Source organism: Hippocampus zosterae, chromosome 7, assembly GCF_025434085.1.
Source record: "Hippocampus zosterae strain Florida chromosome 7, ASM2543408v3, whole genome shotgun sequence".
Taxonomy (NCBI): domain Eukaryota; kingdom Metazoa; phylum Chordata; class Actinopteri; order Syngnathiformes; family Syngnathidae; genus Hippocampus; species Hippocampus zosterae.
In genome coordinates, this window is record NC_067457.1 from 16,233,875 (window position 1) to 16,250,533 (window position 16,659).

Consider the following 16,659-nt stretch of genomic DNA (forward strand, 5'->3'; position numbering starts at 1 on the left):
TGGTAAGACCCCCTCTTTGCCCCTGGAAAGAAAAAAAATCCTGGCGCCTTGCCTGGGGTTGTCCCGCCATCCTTAGAGCTAAGATCGGTACTGAAAAAAAAATCGAGCCCGACCGAATCGGCCCGAGCTCGATCACATCACTTGATTTGCAGGCCTGAGCCCGAAGCAAACCCGACATTTCATATTTTATTTCTGAGGACATGGGAGGAGGTGAGGTGATTTATGATAACAATTTATGATAACTCAAACAATTTTGGTGTCAGAAGTGGGATTCCCTATTAAATTCTGAGATTATAGTGTGAGTTTGAGTATAATAGACAACAGTCGTGGTGCAGTGAAGGAGGCCTGATGCCATAGTGTAGAGTGTCGATAGAGTAAGGCCTTCATGTACAACCTGTGGTTTGTGTGGCTGAATGTGGAACAGCTGCACATTGACACGCATCACTGGACGCGAGGAAGTTTTCAAAGCTGCCAGAAGAGAAACAGATTGACTTTTTGTGACTGTTGCGCTTTGCGGCGTTAAATACATTGCAACGGAGACCTGAAAATGTCAGAGGACGACGCGCAAGCAAGCAGCTGCCATCCTGGCAGGAACCCACAGCGAGGATGACCCAAGTTCCTTACATCAGCCCAGATCAATTGTTCACATCCCAAGGGAAAAACGCATTGTACCTTTTTCTGGTGAGATTGCGAAAGATGTTGACACTGTTGATGAGTTTATAGAGGAAGTAGAACGGGCAATAAGAACGAGAGGTCTACAGGAGGAAGACCAAGTAGACTTCATTCTTTCACTGTTAAAAGATTCAGCCCTAGAGGAGGTTAAACTGTGGATGCGAGGGCAACCTAAGACGCCCAATGTGTTTTCATGTTTGCGTGAAGCCTTTCGAGAGAAACGCAACTCCTACACGCTTTTTATGCTCGCAGACAACTTGATGGAGAAGAATTGCGCAAATTTTCACATGCCCTCTCACAGCTGCTCAATTCAGCCCTCCAACAGTCAACTAATGTGGTATCTAATGCTCAGATAGCTCTTAGAGACCAGTTCGTTGAGGGAGTGCGAGACTCCACCTTGAGGCGTGAACTGCATAGGCTGCTCAGAGAGAGACCGGAAAGTAGTCTATTCGATGTGAGAAAGGAGGCAATGATGTGGGCCCTTGAAGACCAACCACATCACACTAGTGTTGCAAAGCACAGAAACCTGGTTAGTGACCAAAAGGATATGACTTTAGAGAAGAGAGGCACGACCACTGAAGTCCAAACGGACTTATCCGTGACCCTGCAGGAAATATTTAAAATAATTGCCCAACAGGGAAAGGCTATTAGTGAATTGACAAATGCAGTCCGTGGACTCACCATGACCAATAGCAGACCTACATTTCAACCCAAGTACACGAGTGACGGCCAACCAATTTGTCTGCGATGTGAAGGTGTTGGACATATTGCTAGGCAATGCCCGTTGACATGCAAACCCTCATATCAACGTCCTACTGTGCCCAGCCCGCCAGTCCAGGGAAACAGGAATCCTCCACTGTTGTGAGCCGGGCAGTGAGGGGTCAGAGTGAAGGCTCAGGTAACTTGTTGACGAGAGAACGTTTTATAGAGAGGGCTGTAGGCAATTGCCCTGAAGTAGACATACAGATTGGTGGAGTCCCCTTGCGATGCATACTTGACTCTGGAAGCAATGTAAGAATCCTCACAGATTTTTTTTTTTCAGAAACTGTCTTAATGGAGGAGATGAAGATATGCACTGTACTGCTAAATGGCTTAAACTAACCGCAGCAAATAACTTGCCTCTACCCTATTTAGTTTATGTTGAGTTGGATGTGCAGGCAATGGGAGTCAGGAGTGTGGATTCCTAGTTATCCAAGACAGTTGAGGCTGGCCAATCTTTTCAGGGAATTATTGGAATGAACATTACCAAGCGATGTCAACAGTTGGCATAGACACAGTTTGACACCACTTTGGGTGGTGAATTGGATTTTGCCTGGAAAGAGGCCTTTCAGAGCGTGCAAGAAACAGAGTTGGTAGAGAAGGTTTTAGCTGCTGGTGTCATAAGAACAAGCAAAGTTAGTGTACCGTCTTTTTCTGTCACAACAGTCTAAGCAAGTTGCCTTAAGAGGTCGTCCAATGATGCTGTAAGCATGCTGCTTGAACCTGGAAATAGCCAATTACCAGGAGGATTGATTGTGGTACCAACAGTAGTCTCTTTCCACAGCAATGTTGTCCCAGTCCAAGTTGTCAACTTGTCTACAGAGGACATCTGGTTAGCTCCAAGAACACGGCTAGGTATTCTAAGTCAGTGTCAGTGTAGGGAAGGCGATCCCTTAGAAGTGAATTTTCGACCACGAGGAAGTCACAATTAGTCGGAAAAGTGTTCAAAAGTCAAACTGTGACATACAGGGCTTACTAGACCGGTTGGACATAGGTGGTACAACGACCCAACAGTCAGAGTTTAGGGGGCTCCTGACAAAGTATGCTGATGTGTTTGCTCTACAAGACGAGGACTTGGGATTTACTGATAGGGTTAAACACGAAATCCCCGTGGTTGATGAAATCCCAGTCAACCAAGCATACCGTCGCATCCCACCTAATCAGTATCAGGACGTCAAAGAGCATATATCAGAGTTGTTGAGGAAAGATGTTATTCAAGAGAGTTCAAGTTCTTATGCTTCACCAGTCGTCTTGGTCCGAAAGTCAGATGGCAGTTTGAGACTTTGCGTTGATTATAGGCGGCTCAACTCGAAAACGAGGCGGGATGCTTTTCCACTCCCCCGTATCGATGAAAGCCTGGATGCTCTAAGTGGCACCAAGTTCTTTTCCACACTTGATCTCGTCAGTGGGTACCATCAGGTGGCAGTACATGAGAAGGATAAACACAAAACGGCATTTACCACACCTTTTGGTCTTTATGAGTATTGAGGGACACAGGCCTTAAGGTAAAGATTGAGAAATCTCACATCGTAAAAACGGAAGTGAAATTTCTGGGTCACCGGGTGTCTGCGGAAGGCATAAAAACAGACCCGTATAAAATAAGTGCAGTGAAACAGTGGCCTATCCCTACTACAGTAAAGGAACTCAGGTCTTTCTTAGGCTTTTGTAGCTATTATAGGAGATTTGTTGAAGGCTTCTCTAAGATCGCTGGACCGCTTCACGACATTGTTAGCACCTGTACAGAAGAAAATAGGGGCTATCCAGGGCTATCCAGTTGTTTTAGTCAGCTTGGACACCTCAGTGTCAACAGGCTTTTGAAGCGTTAAAAAACGGGTTCACAAGTGCACCACACTAGGTTATGCAGACTTTACTTCACCTTTCATACTCGAGACAGATGCTAGCAATTTAGGTTTGGGTGCAGTCCTTTATCAAAAACAAGCGGGTCAGAAGAAGGTGATAGGTTTTGCAAGTCGTAGACTTAGAGGTGCTGAGAAGAATGATCAGAACTATAGCAGCAGGAAGCTAGAACTCCTAGCACTGAAGTGGGCAGTGACTGAAACGTTTAGGAGTTATCTGCTCGGGTCCAAGTTTACGGTCCTCACAGCTAGTAACTCTGTGTCACCCTCAGACTGCTGACTTAGGAGCAACTCAACAGCGCCGGGTGGCTCAGATAGCAATATTTGATTTTGATGTAAAGTATCGTCCTGGCAGATGTAATACTGTAGCTGATGCCCTTTCTCGTCGACCGGTGAACGATGAGCCAGAACCGACTAGTGAAGATGCAGAGTTTGATGGTAGTGTAGCAATTTGTAGCTCACTGAGGACAGGGACGGTTTTAGAACCAGAGTTAGTTTTGGCAGGAGTTGAGCCCCGAATGATCAGGCAGCTGCAAGCGTCCGAGGCCAATGAGACGGTAAATCAGGGGTCCCCAAACTTTTTCCTGTGAGGGCCACATAACTTTTCCCTTCTCTGATGGGGGGCCGGTGTCAGTTTGTAACATCAACGATCATAGGGGAGCTTAAAAAATGTATTGTTTCCCAGAAAGCCACACATAACCAAATAATCCTTTCCAGGTTCTTTACAAAAAAAGTCAAAAAAAGTTTTTTTGTCCATTTGGGTTTAATATGTCGATGTTAAAATCTCCACATATTATTCGTGTTTTCTTATCATTGTGTAGAGACATGATCCTAGTGTCCTATAAATACAACTTATGATAATATTAGATGCCTTGTTAATATGTATTTCAATGGTTAGGCATTCCATTAGGTTCTCTATTGTGTTTGTCTGTCAGACTGACGATTTTATTGCACCGTATAGCGATGTCTACATATATTGCAACCCGTCCTCCTTTTTTTGTTTTCCCTATTTGTTGCAAACCGTTCATATCCTTCGATTCTCATGTCACTTGTTTTTTCATTGTCAAACCAAGTTTCCGATATGGCAATTATTTTACATTTATTACATGTAGTCAAGTATTCTTTTTTATTTTTATTTTTTTATTGCGACTTCTACTTTTTAAGCGTATTATTGAAAGTGTATTTTCCAGTTCTACATTTGTGTTAAATTCTTCGTCCGTGTAATACTCGGAGTTTTTTTTTTACTCTGTTGATAGGAAAAGCCTCAGACACCAGTACCTAATTTAGCATGTCGTGGAAGACTTCTCTTTCAGTTTGAAACTATCGAGAGTAGACGTCGTTGGGTAACGTAAAGATGGCTATTGAGGGAAACTTCGGCTCGACTCGGGTATCATCGTTACACACGAGTCGGTAATCCGGAAGTGTAGTCAAGTGAGAATGCGTTGCCGTCATCATAAGGTAGCTCGTGGCACAAGCACCCGGAGCGTGTGAAACTAAAACCACGAGTCTACCTCACTGTAAAGTAACATTGTGGATGCGCGCCAGGCCACTAACACTAACGCTCATGACTTGAGAACTAAATATTCCCCATTAATATTCAGCAGTCGGTCTGCGGGGCAAGAGGTGGATGCACAGACAAGAGACCGTGTCGGATCCGCTGTGTGCCAGCATCGAGATGAGCTGCGAACGTGATAGCGAAACGGAAAACAGGGTGGCTAACGTCAGCTAGCTACAAACGAGCCGGACCGGACTCGTGTGTGAACCCGTTCACCCCCCTCCAGCATGAGAGGCACACCGTTTTGGTTGGGAGCGGCGCGTACGAGGTGAGTGACTTCCCCCCGCGGATTGCATTCAAAGTGTCCTCGGGATGAGCGGCTCGTGAGTCGCAGTAGTACCGATGGGTGTTAGCCAACAGGCTGGGGGCACGTCAGCGCGGCGCATTCGTGTGTTGTTTCGACTCTTACTTTGACGTCGGTCGAAAATTAAAAGCGAGATGACTGACACCCTGACAGCATTTGAAGAGTCCCGTTTTGCTGCTTCAGCGGTGGCTAGCATAGCATACCGAATGCATAACAGTTGGGAGTTATCACAATCACGTCCAGGTGGACTAATGTTGCGCGATATGTATCACAATTCCATTTCAGTTCTTATGACAATATAGTGAGAGGCGGTCCCTGGCGGGTACTAATTGGCTCTGTCACGGTGGGAGTCATGTGAAGCATTTCTCTCCGGTGCCTCACAGCTGGTTGGTGGGGAAAGGCTGCTGTCTGCTGCTTCTTGGCAGCTCCACGTCTCCGTGGAAAGCTGAAGGGAGGGTTGAAGGAGCATACAGTTTCAGCTGGTACAATTTGGATAGGAGCAACAGTTCCCTCCCTCTGCCCATCCCTCTTGTTCGCAGTCATCCCTCTTGTCTGCAAATTTGAACTTTCAACTGCTTTGCAAGGGTCGGATATGTCATCTGTGAGCTGCTCCCAGGTCAAGTACAGCTCAGGTTTGGACAAGTTTTGTTCTGTCGAAGGTCGATTCATATTTTGTGCTTTGTGTCAGATCTCGATTCATATTTTGTCTTCCCTGACATTTATAGCTTTCTCGTGCAACTCAATCCTGATTTATTTGTACTGCCGGTGGAGGCAGTTCACTTAGACTACAGACAAAACTGCCAAGGCCTTGCAGAAAGGCATAAACATTAAGTACTGTACCGGTTGACTTACTGACTTATGTTTATGCCACAATTGATGAGTAGACTTGTGAAGTAGTTGTCGTGAATGCTTAAAAGACTGCAATTCAAAGTAATGAAGTGATCAACTCCGATTGAAGTCGATAAATTAAATGGGAAGTCAACACCATTTTTTTTGTAGTCACGTGTTCATGCAGCCCCACGAGTCCAAACATGATATTGTAATGACTATTACTTTTGTGGAATATGAGATAAGCAGTAAAATCCATCAGTTTTTGTCCATCTCAAAGGCTGGCCATTTTACCACTTGCTGTCGACGGAAAGTGATATTACACAGTTGTTCAGGGCTCAGCTTCAGAAAACAGTGTAGTGATATTAAATACCTCACAATCACATATGTGGATTATTCACACCCTCATAGTGAGCCGCTATTTCTTTAAACTTACATTTCTATTAATTTGATGGTTGCTAACCATGAACAAGCCAGGCCTGACAAACAATAGTACCATTGCCCAACCTCACACATTATTTGTCTTATCAGTTGAATCCCCTGCGGGAAAATAGATTTCATCTTGTCCCAAACCAGTGGACCACAGTTCACATCCATCCTAACAAGATTACCGTGTGTGTGTGTGTGTGTGTGTGTGTCTATATTTACCAACGTTAATTGGTTAATAATGCTAATGCTGAGGATCTCGCATGGAGAGGTTCAATGTATACCACAGTGATGTATTATTCACCTACTACTGTCCTCAGACTACATCATTATCATCTTTTCGCAATGAAGTTTCCCGACTGTAATAAGACTGTAAAGCTAAGTAATTTAATTTTAGCAGTGATGTGCGTTGTAGTATTCTTTCACGCATAACGGCAACGGATGCTTGATGTTATTCCGTTTTTATGTGGCATAAAGGTAGCATGACGGGCATTCAGTGTGCACTCATCTGCTTTCTTTGCCAATGTCAGCGCAGTAATCGTCTTGCATTGTCCACTAAGGATGAGAGATTAATCAAAATCAAATTGTGATTTTAAATTTGGCATCTCAAGATCACAAAAAAAACAAAACGAAACATTATCAGCAAAGATAAACAACGAACATGTCGTGTGAAAATTCCTGCTTTGCTCAGGCACCCTGAATGTTGCAACAAGTGTGTGAAGTGAGTTATTCTGCCCTGAGCGTGCTTTAAGCTGTTTACCGAGGCACGGGGTGAAGATAACTGTCAAAGTAAACACACAACAAAAATAATTCCACATGTTCTAAATTTAAACACAACACACACTTCGTTTTAGAAACACCGCCAATGTAAATGCTCGCAGTGAATGCGGACTCCTTTTGACAAGCGAATAGAAAATTAGCATTGAGATCCAGGAGTGATATTTGTGCATAAAACGAATATTCAAACACAGTCACTGCAGTAACACATGCAGACAGGTAAGGCCAAACAAAAAAGTGTGTTTGCGGTAACATGAAATTTCAGCGTAGTGTTGGTACGTCGGACAAAGTTTTTTTTTTCATCAAAAATGTAAACAAAATAACCATAAAACAAGAAGCCCGCCGCTCCGCGGCCGCCGCCACCTGTTTAGTTTTCTCCCCGCTCCGGACTCGGGGGGCGGGGCGCGCCGCCGCCTCCGCCGACGTCCTCCTCCGCCCTCCTCCGCCCTCGGTGTTTACTCGACCTGTGGTGTTCATCAAATAGTTCGCAGATTTTTTTCGATACATCAATGCTATTTTGGATGCTATTTTCTTAACATTATGGTGCAAGCATGCAACTGTAACACCGAAAACGCGGTTTAAACTGTCGTCGCAGATCGCGGCCGCCGCCATTTTTCAATGTTGTTGACAGATGACAGGGCAAACGACGCACGCACTCAACTTGAATACCGCGAGAGTTTGCACCGATGTAAACCCTCTACACAAAAATGTTGTTTTTTGTTTGAAAAAAAAATGCCGACCGTAAAGGTTTTTTTTCGACGTAGAAATTCTCAGTAGGTCGGGTTACCGGAAACACGCTACTTTTTTTTCTACGCCTAATATAACTATTTACTAGCATATATTATGCTGATTATTGTTGTTTTTTCTGGTCTGTTTCCAGGATGATGGCTAAAGGATAATGTACAAGGAATCGCCTTCCCTCTACCCAAAGTGACCCAAATTTCTCCCTCCCCACCCCTCGTTTTTCTTCGTCATTTAATGGAGCTGATATATTCCGCAGGAAGATTGTGTGAATTTGATTGCCTGCTTCTCCTCCGGGCACCCTCGTCAAAAGAAGACGGGGTTTAATTCGGAATGATGTGACCAGACCTCAATTCCTGTCCAACAAAGGATCTGTAGGACTCTTTCTGCTTGCTCCAATAACGCGTTTCCCTAATTTTTTATCCTTTTCTACAACCGACTCCCTTTTAGTGTTCTTGGGCCATGGTTCGAAAGAAAGGTTCCCTTATATTATGCGGTGCTTTTCTGTTTGTCGCGTGGAACGCTTTGCTTTTACTTTACCTTTGGGGACGTCCACCGATTGGCCGCCTCGGGGAGGGTGATGGCGCCGAACCAAGAGGAAATGAGGAGTGGGGTCTGATCAGAGGCAAAGGAAGCCGGACCAACCTGGCGGGGGAGGTGATCCAGCTGGCAGAGGAAGTTGAAATTCAGCTGGAGACCCAGAAAAAGCTCTTAAAGCAGATCGGAAGTTACAGGGCAGCATGGTCCAAGCGCAAAGATGTTGGCAAAAGAGAAATGGCCGTCAAATCCGAAGCGGTTCACCCGCCCCGGAGGCCTCCCCTTCCTTTGAAAGACAACATGGATACCAAGGATCAACCTCGAAAACACCCTCGCAAGTCTTTTGTTTCACTCGCCCCAGACGCTCAGCGTCAGTCCAACGTCATTGAGACGGTCAGCGCTGACAAATTGGCAACTTTTGTCGCGAGCCCAGAAGTCGTCATTCCTATCCTAGTTATCGCCTGCGACCGAGTGACCGTCAAACGGAGTCTTGACAGACTGATTCAGTACCGGCCTTCCCAAGAACTCTATCCTATCATTGTCAGCCAGGACTGCGGCCATGCTGAAACAGCCAATGTCATTGGCTCATATGGCAGTCAAGTGACACACATTAGCCAGCCAGACCTCTCAGACATCAGAGTACGGCCGGAACACAGGAAGTTCCAGGGCTACTACAAAATTGCCAGACATTATCGCTGGGCGCTCAACCAAGTGTTCAACACTTTCTCCCAGTCCACCGTGGTCATAGTAGAGGATGACCTTGAGGTGAGTTCTCGACTGCTTCCATCTTACTCTCACATCGTTTCCCGTACCTATACGGTATGGTGCGGTTAATCGTTCTCAGCTTAATTTAGACCCAGGCATAATTTTGTACGTAGAGTGGTACCTCTACTTATGAATGTCTTCTCATATGAAATGTTCAAGTTACGAAACGCCTCAACAGGAAAATATTGCCTCTTGTAACGAAATAAATTTCAAGATCCGAAAGGTAAAAATACAGTATCGACTGCTCCGAGTTTCCTGAGCAGCTCCTAGTTTCCTGAACGCAACATACTTACAGCTGCTCTGCCATTGGCTATTCCTGGGCATCATCCTGGCATCCCTATTGGATAAGAGGGACCTACCGTGTGTGTAGAAAGATAGATAGATATGTGTCTATGCAGTGTTATTCGCCCCTTGGGTGCCTTTCGGTAGTTTTACATAAATGTGAATCACCCAGAAAAAGTGTTGACCAATCGGGCGATCGCTCACTATGCTGTTTGCCTTGGACATTTTCGAAGGATTGTCAAAAGCCGTCATTGGATCAGTTCCTTACAAAATGCCAGGTAAAAAACACTTCAGAGGGAGGACATGTACTATAGAGGGCAAAAAAATGATGAGGACCATAATTTTTATTCTTTGTTTTTTACATAATAATAATAATAATAATACATTTTATTTATAAGCGCCTTACAACTCTCATTTATTATGCAAGAATCTACGTAAATGAAACATGTATTCCATAGTGTTCCATAGTTTGATGCATTTTTATGCTTAAGAAAACATTTTTCTGATTTTTTTGGGGGGGGCTTGGAACGGATTAGGGCATCTACATGGCAAACACGTCTCGACTTACAAAATTTTCTAGTTAAGAAATTTCTTCCAGAACCAATGAATTTCGTAAATTGAGGTACCACTGTTTACTGGCCGCTTTGCATTATCTATATAAATCAGCATGTATTGTATGTATTGTATCATATGGGTTTCCACATTATGATACCGGATATTTGCAAAGGAAGTTGTCAATTTTTTTATTACCTTTACCGGATACGTCTAGTCAAACAGAATAGATCACGTCACATGAAGCTCAGTTCAAACTTAAAGCCACCGGTTATGCTTTTGGCATGCGTGCCCATCTCACAGCAGCGGTGAAAAAACAAGTCAAGCAAATGAACTCTGAGCTTGCCGTTATTCCCGGAGGCTTGACTAAAGAACTCCAACCGCTGGACATTGGCATCAACCGTGCGTTCAAAGTAAAGTTGCAAACGGCATGGGAACAATGGATGATCGGTGGCAAACACAACTTTACAAAGAGTGAGAGGCAGCGCTTGGCGAATTACGCCACAATACGTAACGAGAAGGAACGCTGCGTTTCTGATGGATTACGGTACTTGCACAATTGTTCAATTCTTTCTACACACACACGCGCTGCCACCATGTTTTGCTCTGTTCTTTACTTTCAAATGTGGGAAAGCTTCACACGAGAGAAATGTTGACTTTGCTGTTGCTACTCCTTCTTTCCGCTCGGCAATGCGTAGCAACTCACACTAGCATGTGATGCATTCAATGACAACTGGGATGTGCAGTCCTCTGCTTCTGATACAGAGGATGAGGACTTTGATGGATTTCTGGGTGATGATTGATCGAAAAACGTGAGAACATTGTACGATGGCTAAATAAAATACACCCGAACTCAGTTCTGCTTTCGTTGCCTTTTTAAAAACGTGTTTTTATCTTATCTGTATGTCTTGGCATGCTCCCGTATGCTTCAAGCTAACGTGTTAGAGTGCGCGCATGCATGCCGTATGTTTAAGCTGGCGTATGTTTTACCACTGTAAAACTGCGGCCATTCGTACGGTGCGTCCTGTGTATGTGTAAAATACAGAAATGTCACCCATTAATGAGACTGCGGCCATTAGTACGATGCGTCGAATAGTCGTGAAAATACGGTATGTTGCGTTCAGGAAACTCGGAGCTGCGAGTAGCTGCCCATTTCGTATCTTGAAATTTCTTTTGTCACAAGAGAATATTTTCCTGTTGAGGCATTTCGGAACCCGAAAATTTCGTATGGAGAGAAGTTCGTAAGTAGAGGTACCTCTGTAATGTCATGTGAGACGTTATTTCAACAAATCAACCTTTTTGTTCTTCTTCAGGTGGCACCGGACTTCTTTGAGTATTTCCGTGCCATGTACCCAATCCTGCGAGCCGACCCGACCTTGTGGTGTGTGTCCGCCTGGAATGATAACGGCAGAGACGCCTTGATCGATCCATCCAAAGCCGCTCTTCTTCACCGGACAGACTTCTTCCCCGGTCTGGGCTGGATGCTGCTTAACGAATTGTGGGAGGAGCTGGAACCCAAATGGCCTTCTGCATTCTGGGACGATTGGATGCGTCTGCCAGAGCAGCGCAAGGACCGCTCATGCATTCGCCCGGAAATCTCCCGGACGATCACCTTTGGCCGAAAAGGTGTCAGTTTAGGTCAATTCTTTGACCAGTATCTACGCTATATTCGACTTAATATGGAATTTGTGCCTTTTACCAAACAAGACTTCTCTCATTTGCTAAAAGACAAGTATGATGAGAAGTTTATCAAAGAAGTTTACAACGCCCCACTGGTGAAGATTGAGGAGCTGCAACAGGGGGGAAGTTTAAGTGGACCTGGTCCTTATAGAGTCAAATACTCTAGCAGGGATAGTTTTAAAGTCCTTGCCCGGAATCTGGGGGTGATGGATGACTTGAAATCCGGAGTCCCGCGGACAGGCTACAGGGGTGTCGTCAGTTTCCTGCACCGCGGTCGAAGAGTGTTTTTGGCTCCGCCAGAAGGTTGGACGCAATATGATGTCAGCTGGAGTTGAGACGGGTCCAAAAAAAAATAATAACCTAAAGTGTCGACAAGACGAGTCATGCTCGGAGGTGCACCTCTTGGGACCCAAGAAGGAATTCCAACAGCACACCGGCGGGACTATGAGCTTGCCTGTTTGCCAGGAAGCTTCCGAAATGAGGCGCTCGCTCAGGATCAGCTTGCATCGAGGCCACCTAGACAAGAATCCACCGAGTTCAATGTCACGAAAGGAAAAATTCCACTCTTGAACACAGCGAAAATGGTGAATTAATGCAACGATCATTCATTAAATCTGTGAAATAATCAGACAGAGATGACGCTTCCTTTTATTACCTTCTCCGGTTCACATCTCACTAGTGGAACAATCGCAAAATTCCACCGAGTGGTCCAGTTCAGTTTTGATTTAACCGTACGATTTCTCACAGTCGACCTTTTGTACGATTTGCCGTTGCTTAGCTATTTTTAAAACAAGCCGTCACCAACAACTTAGTGCGGCGATTGTTGTTTTCGCGCTTCTCCAAAATTATTGTGAAAAGATTTTTCCGGCGGATCCTATTTTTATGGAAGTACAGAAGCTGAGTTTATTTTTGTAATCAGTTCAATACATTTTCAAAAATGTGTATTCATATACAAAAAATACATTTCCTTTCTTCTGTTCCAGACTGCCATATACTGTAGACCAGGGGTGCCCCAATACTTTAAAAATATGTTAAAGTGTAAGTTGGGGGTTCGTTGTGTTTGAATGAATGGCTCTACTTTACGAAACGACAAAAGGAGAGATGGATTCCGTTTGAACCGCAGAGCGATCGACAACACGCTTTCGGCAACTCAAATCACTTCCTGCTTTCTAACTATTTTCTATTTAGTTATTTTCTAACATGGGGCGGCGATCGGCGTGTCACCTGATACAAATAGCAACAGTATTACGAATTTGCAAGACAATTCCGACTAAAAAATGTAGCCCGGGTTGGCTCTTATTGGTCAATGGGAAGGAAAAAAAAGAACTGAGCTGTACTGCTTTGTGGAAACGGAGCCTCAGAAAAGTACCGGTACGTGATGATGATAGCAGTTGTGTAAATGCAGAATAAGTATCTTATCGATGAGAATCTTATGGCAGTCAAAGATGCAGGCACGATTGATTTTTTGTTTGTTTGTTTGTTTTGTTGTGGTTGTTGCTTAAAATTCCAGCGCTGTTGTCCTAAGGGTACTTCTTGAAGCAAAAAGCTAGAGATCAATCTTCCAGTGTTTTCTTCTGCTTCAAACAGAATCATTCCTGTGTGTTGTTCATTTCATATCGAACCCCCCCCCCCCCCCCCCCGTTTTCTTTCATGAACAGAATGACAAGTTCCGACACGCCAGGGATTTTAAAATTTTATTTGATAAGTAGCGTAGTGGAGACACGCCAGGGATTTTTAAATTTTATTTGATAAGTAGCGTAGTGGAGAAATATCCAAAGTGCGCCACCTATTGCATTTCGTGATATGGCGCCGCTCTAAGTTGGTGTCTTTGATTGATTCTTGAATATGGTCAAAAGTATTGATGATACTCTCAGATGGGCTGATAATCTTTTTGTTTGATGCATTTCCTTTGAAAAGATGTCCACTGTTTTTTTCTTCCCTCCGTGGCATATTTTTTAAATTAATTTCCCTTTAGCTTGATTGTCCGTTTTCAAAGTGTTCAAAGACTGCATCCAACCACTCGCGACAGTTAACTGAATTTCATCCGTTTTAAGATAATTGCGGGAGAATTGTGTCCGTGGTAACCAAACTGTCTTGAACTTGAAGTTTAAAACTTTTGCCAAGCAGAGTGACGTTTCACCTTGATGCCCTGATACAGGGCAGGTTGTAGTTTTCATCCAAACCATGGTTTGGTCAGCTTAGGTTTGTTGAAAAACCGAAATGATTGTCTGCTAGGTTTGTGTGTGTATGTTTGTTTGTTCGTTTCAGCTAATTAAAAAAAAGGCTGATGAGTGTCAAGAAATCATTACTTTACTGTATTAAGATTTGGGGTGGGGGTGCTATCCATAAGATTGATTGACATTCTGTTTGGTGATGCAAAACACTGCCTGTGTTTAGAACTTTAATACATTATGAATAAAATCAGCTATTTTGATATTTGTGCAACTGTTTGCAGCTTTCTTACTTTTCATTCAGTTGTGTGTATGTATGGTTGCATGTTCAGATAAATGGAATCAAGGTGTAATTTTCAATTCTAAAAGAAACTTTTGCATCAGACTGAATCTGCTATTAGTCAGCAGTTAAAGTCATGACACATTTGGAGAGCTGTTGCACCAAGTGATGACCAAGACATGAATCATGGCTCCAACAGGGGGGAAATAAAAGCTGACAGTGGGCTAAAGGAAAAAAGCAATCATGGAATGGATGAGTGGATGAAAGTGATATTCAGTGACTAATGACCACTCTTCGTTCAGCAAGATGATGATGCTGGAACTTTTGTTTGGTTCTGTTCCAATGAGATTTCCAAAGATGACTGCCTAATGAAAGCGTTAGGCAGTCATTGGTGATATGGCGTGTCAGGTCAAGGCACAGGAGAGATGGCAGTCATTTCATCTTCAATAAATGCACATTGGGACTTTGAACACGTTTACATATTGAAAGGCTGTTATTTTTTTAAGATGATAATGTATCTTGCCAGAAAGCAAGAACCCTAAAAAACTTTCCTTTAGACCCTTTCAGGGACAGTGGTTACGACAGTGGGCAGCTTATCATGTCATCAGGTTACAGGATGCATGAAAGGGTTAAGAAATATGGACAGTTTACTGCAAATGTTTTCATCAGGCTGTTGCATTCTTCTTTTGAAATGTTTTTCCAGCGCTTTACTGCAGCTACTTTCAGTTCTTGTTTGCTTCTTGGGGGTTCTCCCTTCAGTCTTCTCATCAGGAGGTTCAAATGCATGCTCAATTGGGTTATGGTCTGATGGTGATTGACATGGCCATTCTAAGACCTACTTCCCCCCAATAAAGCCCTTTGTTGCGTTGCCAGTGTATTTCACTGACCGTATTTTTCGGATTATAAATCGCTCCCGATTATAAATCGTACCAGCCAAAAAATGCATAATGAAGAAGGAAAAAACATATAAGTCGCATTTTTGTGGGAAATTTATTTTGATAAAATCCAACACCAAAAACACGCATATCATCTTGAAAGGCAATTTAAAATACAAATAAAACTGATTGTAGACATCGATAAAAAATAGAACAACAGGCTGAATAAGTGTACGGTATACTAATGTTACATGACTGACAGGCTTGGTAATGTCAGTAACGACGTAACATATTAAGAGGTATTCAGATAAAGAACATGCGAACAAGTTTACCAAAATATCAGTTTCACTCCAAATCCTTAAATCCAATGAAATCTTCATCCTCTGTGTCACTTTTAACACAACTCCCCAAACTCGGGAGAGAAACGATGCGCCGCTTCCTCTTCTACGTCGCTTACGTCAGACTTATCGTCGATTTATCAACACAGGCCGAGAGCGCCCTCTTGTGGTTTAATGTTAAAATAACATGCGAAATGACAATCTTGTTAATAATTTCACACATACCGTATTGGCCCGAATATAAGACGGCCTTGATTATAAGACGACCCCCTTTTTCAAGACTCAAGTTTGAAAAAAGACTTTTTGAACACCAAATAAATTTTTATACAGAAAATAATGACAGTACATCTGAAACGAATGATTCTAACAATATATTTGAGAGAAAAAGCATGTTATTTTGTCTCATTCAAATCTTAATATCTGAACATTTCAATATGTAAACTAAAGTGCAATCACATTCGTAAATGAATGGCTTCTGGTTTTTGATATATAAATTACATCATAACTTCTCAACTGCTGGTTAACCTGGCCGATCTTCGACCCACTTTTCTCCAGATTGTCGCTACGTTTCTCCATTTTCTGTTATCTCTACTATTATTTTTTTCTCTTTTCCTTCTTACCGCTATTTTTTATTTTTGTTCTTCATGCTACCGCTATTTTTATTTTTATTCTTCGTGACGGGTTCACTTTGGCCTGGGAAGTCAAGTTCAGCATTCGCTTCAATGATATCTGCTCCATCTAGCGTCGTGAATGGGTATAATGTCTAGACCCCGAATATAAGATGACCCCCACTTTTTCAGTCTTATTTCAATGCAAAAAACACCGTCTTATATTCGGGCCAATACGGTAAGTTGCTCCAGAGTATAAATCGCACCGCCAGCCAAACTATGAAAAGAAAAACTGTGATTTATAGTCCGGAAAATACGGTAGGTACAGGTTAATCTTGGTCTCGTCAGTCCATAAAACTTTGTTCCCAAACTTTTGTGGCTCTTCTTTGTACTTCTTTGTAAAATCCTATTCGGTCTTCTGATTCTTTTCACCCTGTGGATGTTGCTGATGATGTGATTGACTGTTGTCTTTGGGGGTTTCTTCACAGCTCTCACAATGTTTCTGTCAGCTGGAGTTGATACACTTGACTGAGCTGTTCCATATCTGTTGCTCAGTCCGCCAGTGATTTATTTGTTTTTCAGGGCATTCCAAATTGTTGCATTGGCAACGTCCAATGTGTGTGCAAACGATTTGATCACCCCCCCCCCCCAAC

General features: G+C 43.2%; 1 protein-coding gene and 1 long non-coding RNA gene across 2 annotated transcripts; both read left to right on the plus strand.

Annotated features, from left to right (window-relative positions):
- Positions 1-4,458: 4,458 nt before the first annotated feature.
- On the plus strand, positions 4,459-8,118 carry LOC127604316 (uncharacterized). Its single transcript, XR_007963245.1, has 2 exons — positions 4,459-5,110; positions 8,058-8,118. It is a non-coding gene; the product is annotated as an uncharacterized LOC127604316 (long non-coding RNA).
- A 206-nt stretch (positions 8,119-8,324) lies between these two features.
- Positions 8,325-13,354, plus strand: mgat1b (alpha-1,3-mannosyl-glycoprotein 2-beta-N-acetylglucosaminyltransferase b). Its single transcript, XM_052071148.1, has 2 exons — positions 8,325-9,220; positions 11,368-13,354. Exons 1-2 carry the CDS (start codon positions 8,381-8,383, stop codon positions 12,067-12,069), a joined length of 1,542 nt encoding a protein of 513 aa, XP_051927108.1. The 5' UTR covers positions 8,325-8,380; the 3' UTR covers positions 12,070-13,354.
- Positions 13,355-16,659: the final 3,305 nt, after the last annotated feature.